Here is an 8730-nt window from a genome sequence, read left to right on the forward strand (position 1 = left end):
GGGGGTAGATGGGGGCAGTGGGAACTGGAAAAAAAGGTTAGGGTTGAGCAAGAGAAAGGGAGGTCGGGGTGGCGTAAGTGAAAGAAAGAAGAAGGGGAGGGAAGGGAGAAACGTGGTTTTAAAAAAATTAGGTGGCAGGAGATGTCTTGAACGGAAAAAGTGAGAAAAGAAAATGGAGAAAATGGGGTATGGGCTTGGCGGGAAGGGAGGTATGGGTGGCGGGAGAAATGTGAAAGCTGCATCACTGCGTCAGCACATGAGCCCCCAAAAAGCAGACGTCACTTGAAATGTCAGGAATAAAAATAGCACATACGAAAGGGGAGGGAACTTTACAGTCAGAACACGAATCTAACCCGCCCGCCCACGTTTACTGTACAAAATGACAAAACGCCCATTTCCACTTTTGGAGCCAATTTTTTAAATTATTTTTTATTATTTGCTAAATCGAAAACCTGATCAGTTACCCTACTTGTTGTGAAACAATTCAAAGTGAAACTGATGTGATTAGTTTTTGAAAAAATTAGAATTCAAAAGAACGCCTCTTTTAAATGAATACGCTATCAAAAAGCCTCTTTATCTCGAAACTGCTGTGAATTTTAACAAGGCGTTTTTTCAGCTTAGGGCAGTGTAGTTTAGGCCTACGTAACTCCGCCGGCGTTAGTGGTGTAGTTTATAGTTGCTGGTGCCCACTGAAGGCGTGAGTTCGACTTTCGAGTAGGGATATTCTTCTGTGGCGTCGGTGGCCTAGTGGTTAGGCTCTCGGACTCGCAACCGTAAGGTCGCGGGTTCGAATCCCGTCAGGGGCCTGGCGTTGCGTTCTTGGGAAGGGCACTTTGCACAAATTTTCCTCACTTCACCCAGGTGGAAATGGGTACCCGGCTATAGACAGTGAACGATCTTGTCAATTTGATAGTGTTTGAGCGCATGAAATCCGCAGCTTGCACTGTATGCCTCTGAGGAAGCCGAGAATGTTTTTGAGTGTTTTCAGAGGGCCTGCTGGGGTAATAATAGTTGTAAAGCGCATAGAGCATGCTCTTGAGCATGGATAAGCGCTATATAAATGCAATCATTATTATTATATTATATTCTTTTGTACCTCCGTCCGTCTGCTGGGATGTTGTGACCCACTGCGTCTCGGAACCTGCAGTCAAACAAAGTTAAAGTAGCCCACCTTCTTAAAAATCTAAATAGTGTTGCTGAGGGCGTGACACTTTGGCAGTTACTGGAGTTTAAGATAAGATAAGATGAGATAAGATGAGATAAGATAAGATCAAATGAGATAAGATAAGGGGGCTCTCGTGGCTTAGAGGTTAAGGTGTTGGCCTCTCATTCAAAGGTCCCGGGTTCGATTCCGGGTAGCGACCAAAAAATTTTCTTATCTAAAATTGTCTCCTTTCACATCCTTTCCTGATCTCTAATAATGTTCTGTTGTCTGCTTTCATTTCCACTTTCTGCCCCCACCCCCTCACCCCCTTTGCCCCCTCCTCTGGGCTCCTGACTCTTTCTGCAGCCTTTCTACTGCTACTCCCTGGCTCCTCCTAACTGCTGTCTTTCTGCCACACCCCTGATCTTCTGGTAGGAAAGATCTACACCTAGCCTTCTCGGACAAGGGCGAAAAATCTCGGAGGGCCCGTGTGCAAGTTGCGCACGTTAAAGATCCCTTGGTGGTCTAAAATCGATAAGAGTAGGCTTCGGCCGCCACCCGGGCAAAATTCAAAATTTCCTACCAACGAAAAAGTATTAGGTGTGTCCCGCGCGCTCATATGACCTTATGCAGTTGCGAGCGCCGTAAAACCCTGTACTAAACAAACAAACAAACAAGATAAGATAAGATTAGATAAGATGTGATAAGACAAGGTAATACTTTGTTGTCCCAGAGGGAAACTTTTCTTGTCTGTACAGGACCGTAAAAATTGTATATTACTGTCATTAAAATTTAATATGACAAGAAAAGTAAGACTGACAAATTGTGCATATCACACCAGATGCATCATTCAATCACATGAAGGAATCTAATTACAAGACTTTCAGAGTTATATAGATTATCATCATCATCCAGTGCCAGATCTGCGACAGACGTCGGCGATCAAGATTTTCCATTCATTCCGTTGCTTGGATTCTCTCAGAAAAGCTACGTTTCCCTGATCTTTCCCTGTTACCCATTTATTTAGGTTCCCTAAGTATGTTGTTCTGGGCCTACCCCTACCTCGCTTGCCCTCAATTTTGCCAGTGAGAGCTAGATGTTCAAGACCCTTATGTCTATTCAGGTGTCCCAAAAACTGCATTTGTCGTTATATAGGTACAAACTCGAAAAAGCAAGAAACATTGATGTTTATTCTGACAGTAGCCTTATACTGATCACTAGACGGTAAAAAAACTTCTTAAATAGAAACGTGTCAGCATCAGGCCAAACCAAGATGGAGTAGTATACAACATACCAGCGGAAAGATAGAGATTCTAGTTACTGAGTAGAATAGGCAACCCTATGAGAGAAGCAAACTCAGACTTTTACAATAATATTTATATCACTCAACTCAAACCTACCTCTACTGGCAGGTGTTTTTTTTTTGGGGGGGGGGATGTCACTTTAAGGTCCTACTTCTTTATATTCCATTGTTCATTGTTCTTGTTTCGATAAGTCTTGCTTTTATCAAAAATCAATTAACTCGTTGCCTCAGAATTACAAAGTTTTATCTGATATTTTTGGCCATTTTGAGTCACTGGGACCACGGGGTCAGAAACCAGTTTACTATGTTCTATTTGCTATATCAAAAATCGTAAGATTATTCGGAGTCGTTATCAAGACAGTCAAAGAACTGCTTTCGGGAAAACCTTGACATGTTGTGGAACTCAAAAAGTTTGACGTCAAATTTCCTAAACTAAGTACTGAGCAGATAGAACTTTGTAAGTCTAGGGCATCCAACTGATGTTGTGTCCATGTGCTTCTCTTAACTCTGCTAAGCAAGCCCAATTCCACGGATAATTAATTCCCCCCCCCCCCCCCCCCTGAAAAGTGGCGTCGATAGCCTAGTGGTCAGGCTACCGGGCTCGGAATCGTGAAATTGCGGGTTCGGTGGTTCAAGCTTCAGCTCTGTCCGACGTTGCTGCGTCCTTGGGAAAGGGACTTTACACGAGTTTCCCTCTTGACTCGGTCCTTTCGGAGATTGACGTTCAACTCGGAGGTCCCTCTTCTTAAATAACCTATCAGTGTTGATAAGGACGTTAAATCTATACCATTTCACCACTCCCCCCTGAAAAGGTAAAGGGCATCGTCCTGAGGGTCGGCCGGCACACAGAGTCCAGCCTGCAAAAGTCCGGCAAGTGGTACAAGAACGAGAACTACGTGGACAAGAACACGTACTCGTGGAAGAACATGCCGTTGTTCGAGGAGTACCAGCGCCACCTGTGGACGCCCGCCGGCACCGTGAGGGACTCCTACAAGAAATGAAGCTCTTCGTCTGTCTGCGGAAGTGAGACGTACTTCTGGTTTTCCGCTGTTGGGATGGTGAAAGTGTGGAGAGGACGTTTCGTTTTTAAAAAAAATAAAGAATGTGAATTCTTTTGTTTAAAAAAAAGGGGGAGGGGGAGGGAGGAGATAAGCTTCTCATGTTATGATGCGATTTAAAAAGCACTTGATTTTTTGGGAAATATTTTTTATTTTTCAAATAATGGAACCCCTTTATTAATTCTCCTCGTTTTCGGATGAAAGCTTTATTTTTTGGAAAAATCATTGGTATAACTTTTTAAGTTTTGTTTCTGACGGATCCTTTCTCATATTAATTATTGTTCTGTATTACTTTGTTTTCTGATGATACATTCTGTGACTTCGTGATTGTTTTCTTAACTCCTAAAGGAAATACAAGCTGGTGTCGTGAAGACTGTGTGTTTATGATGAGACAAAAAATGGGGGACATCCGTTCCCACCGTTCTTTGTTGGTTTGTTGAGTTATTTCAGTATTTCTTCATTACCATCCAGACGGGAGATGGCTGGGGGTGCTGCTGTCTCGAGGAACACAGTTTGATACAAGTTATGCACAATGCCACGAATTTCATGCACAATAAAAGTGTCTGAAAATTAGTATAATCAATTCTTGACTCCTTTGATTTTTACCATAAGATTTGTTCATTGTTCTATTCAGTCTTTCCTTGTTCTATTCAGTCTTTCCCCTATCTCACAGACACTGGTCGTTTAGAAGGAAATAATTTATTTACCCTTTTAAATCTACATGTATATTATTGATACATATACTCGTTCTAACTTTCTAAGTGTATATCATTTATTCACTTTTAGTCTATAGTATTGACACGCATACTCGTTCTTAATACAATCATTTATTCACTTTATAATATATAGTACTGGCACACTTACTCCTCCTTAATATATAATTTATTCACTTTTTAATCTCTACAGTATTGGCACACTTTCTTGTTTTTAATATATAATTTATTCACTTTTTAATCTCTACAGTATTGGCACACTTTCTCGTTCTTAATGTTGACCCAACGGACAAGGCGGAAGTGTCCCTCTTCTCAAAAGATCAGAATTATGCCAATACTGGCGTAACGCATTAATAACCGTAGAGGTTTCTTTTTAGATTTTTTATCCCTTGGCAAATTTCTTTTATATTGGTGCCATCTGATTTGTAGAAAGAGGTGCGCATGTTAGTGTACAACAGCGTATTACGGACATAATTATTATAACATGTAACTGTTAAAGATAGAGATTCAGGGGGTAAAGATGTATGTCAAGGATCTGAGAGCATTGGTGATTATACATATGATGGTGGTATTGAGTGATGATGTGAGATGATGACAATTCGTAGCTTAGAATTACAAAGTTCTATCTGACATTTTTGGCCATTTTGAATTACTAAAACCATGAGGTCAGAATCCAAATGTTCTATCTGTTCTATCGGAATCGTAAGATTATTTTCAAACAAATGCATTCGAAAAAGCTTATCCAAGTTGTTGTTGTTGTTATTGTTGTTATTATCGATCCAGCAACATCTGGGTTCTCGCCCTTCTGTCCAATGCCATGTAGTGATAAGTGCAGGTTTGCTGCAGTTGCTGTAATGTTCCGTAGTGTGTCTTGTCGAAGTACGTCTCGGAGGGAGAAGGGTAGCTCTGATGTCATTTAGGGCTGTACAGTGGAAAAGGTGATGTTCCACTGTCTCATATGCATAGTCACACAAAGGACACATTGGGGGAAGTTCTGGTATCCAAGTTGTAAAACTCAACATTTATTTCGTCAAACTTCTCAATACTAGGTACTGTGCAGAGAGACCTTTGTAATTCTAGGGAAGCAAAGGGCTGAATGGACACACTCCTTGTCTGACAAATCTTCAGGTTACTTTGAACAACGAGCTCCAAATTCTCTGTCGGAACATAGGGTGAAGAACAATACTAGATCTATGCCGTATAGAATGAGAACAATATGTGAGGTAGCGTGGTGGAATCAGGCTCTCGTCAATTTTGGGGCATGTAGAGTTATTGGTATCATCTTAAAGCTTGTTCATTTGTCTTTATTTGTAAGAAAAAATACCCATTTATCTTGAATACAAGTCAAGATATTTGTGAATGAAGGAGGTAGGGGGTCATCTATTTTCAGAGACAAAATTTGGGAGAAAATGGTGGCCAAAGATTAGTTATTTCTTTAGCTTTAAAGTTCGTGGTAACTGAAAATTTGCATTTTTTAGGTCTTTAGTCAACGTTTTTCAGAAAAATATACACAGAAATGAGTTCTTTAGTGGGCATGAAAAGTGTAGAGCCAAAAAACAAAAATTTGATAAAAATTCAAAAACCTGCGGAAAAATGCAGGTTTCTTCATTTTGATTATTTTGACGAGAGCCTGATTCCACCGCACTGCCTCACATATGGGACTCTTCTCGGATTCCAACCCAAATGCGTGTTGATCAAGTTCGGAATCAACAGTGCATCTTTTTTCTTCCCTGTCTTCTCAATTTCTCTCCTTCTCTGAATTTTGTTTTCTTTCCTTTTCGCCTTCTTTTCCTCTGTCTTCTCTCATCGTCGTATTCTTCTCCTCTTTGTGCACCCTCTTTCTCTTTCTCTCCCGTTTTCCTGTTCTGTCTTCTTCCTCTGTCGTTGTCGGTGTACTTACGAGTGGAACTTTTTAGTAGTATAGTATAAGGTTTTACGGCGCTCGCAACTGCTAAGGTCATATGAGCGCGCGAGTGGAACTTTGGCGTAATTATAATAAGTCTTATGTTTCTCTTTTCGTTCTGCTCTCCTTCTCTCCCACTTTCCTTTTCTACCTTATCGTTCATTAGTTTATCTTTCTCTTTTCTCACTCTCCAGACTAAAATTGTTTTCTCCTTTCCCCTGTCTTTTACTTTTACACATCCTCTTTCTTTCTCATATCGTGCATTATTATTTTTTCCTTCTCTCACTCTCTTCTTCACGATACCGAATTGTCCTCTCCTTCGCTCCATCATTCTAACTCTTACACGCTCTTTGTCTCCCGTATCATCCATTGTTTTATCGCTTCTCTCCCCCCACTTTGACTTATTCTTTACTGAAATTGTTTTATCCTTTTTCTTATTGTACCCCCCCCTCCCCCAATCCCTCCCTACCATTATAAAGTCGCCCCTCCTCATCTAGTTTCTCAATTCTTTCACATTTCACCGAAGGATTGTCTTTCCTTCATCTTTCACCAGTCACGTCTTCAAGAGGTGGTTTTCCCGAATGTTGTACCTTTTACAAAAGTGCATGGTCACAACCTTAGAAGAAGTCTCAAGTTTCCTGGAATAAAAACTTGAAAACAACAACATGATCACATTATGTCATTCTCCAAAGTACTGTTCCTTACTACGACAAACAAGTCGTAGGCTATACTGTACTACAGTAATTACAGTAAGAGTAGTTTGTAAATATGTATATGTCAGCATTTTCAACGTAGTAGAAAGATAGGTTTCACGCAGCAAGCAAGTATTATCCAAGAAAATTTAAAGAAAAGAATGAAGATTTGGTACAATACGAGGATATGTGAGGCAGCATGGTGGAAGCAGGCTCTCGTCAAAATAATCAAAGTGATGAAACTTGCATTTTTCCACAGGTTTGTGAATTTTTATCAAATTTTTTATTTTTGGCTCAGCACCTTTCATGTCCATTAAAGAACTCATTTCTGTGTGGATTTTTCTGAAAAACGTTGATTAAAGACACAAAAAAGATGTAAATTTTCAGTTACCACGAACTCTTAACCTAAGGAAATAACTAATCTTTGGCGGCCATTTTCTCACTAATTTTACCTTTGAAAACAGGTGACCCCCCACTTCCTTCATTCTCAATTATCTCAACTTGTATTTAAGATAAATGGATATTTTTTAAAAATCCAAATAAAGACAATTGAACAAGTTTTAAGATGATACCAATAACTCTACATGGCCAAAAATTGACGACAGCCTGATTCTACCACGCTACCTCACATTTTCCCTTCTTCCTAGGTGCCATCCATGAGTCAAGTTATCACACCTTAAAACAAAAACATAAACAAAATCACACACACACACAAAAATCCCATCCGTTCCCAGTTTTCGCGACCAGTAGCCTTTTTTGAGTACGTGCAATCGGTTAGAGTTTCTGTATTTCACGTGCGGTTAGAGTTATTGTATTTCACGCTCACAACAACACATTTATAAATCACTTAAGAAACACACACTATTTTGGCCGTATCTGTCCGTAGTAACACGAGTTGCATGTGATATACCACCCGACCAGGAAGACGGACGTACAAGACTAAATAGACGTCCTCACTCGAACTCACGTCTCCTGAGCGAGCGGCTGGGAATAGCTGAACAAGTATGTCACAGACACCTGCAGTCTCTTTTTAAAAAAAAAGTATTTTACGGCGCTCGCAACTGCATAAGGTCATATGAACACGCGGGGCGCATTAAGAGCATTTTCAGTTTGAAAGTATGTAATCTTGCAGTTTACCCGCGTGACAGCCGAAGCCTACTCTATCGATTTTAGAATCACCAAGCGATCTTTAAGGTGGGCAACTTGCACATGGGACCTCCAAGATTTTTCGCCCTTATCCAAGAAGGCTAGGTATTGGTACTTACCTACCCTAAGAGCAGGGTTGTGGCTGAAAAACAGTAGAAGGAAGAACCAAGGAGTAGCAGTAGAAAGACTGCAGAAAGCGTCAGGAGCCCAGAGGAAGGGGCAATGAGGGTGGGGGTGGGGAGGGGAGAGTGCAGAAACCGAAGACAAAAACAGACGACAGTAAGAGAGCAGGAAAGGAGGTTTTAAGGAGAAAATCTTAGAGAATACAATTTTCCGTCGCTGTCGAGTTTCGAACCCGATACCTATTTAATGTGAGGCGAACCCCGTAACATTTACAAGTCTACACCTTTAGAGCCCTCCCCCCCCCCTCCACCACCCCCTATATCCCTCCCGTGCAGCTCTGCGGCACATAAACAGCCAAGCAGAGAAAAAAGGCGCATAACTGGCATAATGGATTGTAATAATATTTTATAGACAATTAAGTGCCGGTTGTAAATTCGTCGCAACCCTTGTGTCTTAAGAGATAAACGCAGAAGCGTACACATACAAGCATATTATACACAGTACACACTGCATGCGCGTGCGCTCGCACACACACACACATACCCACATACACACACATATACACACAGGAGCGCACACACACAAACACTTATACACACTCACTCACTCTGTCGCTCTCTTTCTCTCTAATAATAGTAATAATAATAA

General features: G+C 40.9%; 1 protein-coding gene across 1 annotated transcript in view; it reads left to right on the forward strand.

Moving 5' to 3' along the window:
- Positions 1-4084, forward strand: part of LOC101861170 — a gene marked incomplete in the record, with an annotated part of 15272 nt that extends 11188 nt beyond the window's left edge. The window contains 1 exon segment of the mRNA XM_013089953.1: positions 3260-4084. Within this exon segment, the coding sequence (XP_012945407.1) occupies positions 3260-3448 (189 nt within the window).
- Between the last annotated feature and the right edge of the window lie 4646 nt (positions 4085-8730).

Source organism: Aplysia californica, unplaced genomic scaffold (assembly GCF_000002075.1).
Source record: "Aplysia californica isolate F4 #8 unplaced genomic scaffold, AplCal3.0 scaffold01089, whole genome shotgun sequence".
Lineage (NCBI taxonomy): Eukaryota > Metazoa > Mollusca > Gastropoda > Aplysiida > Aplysiidae > Aplysia > Aplysia californica.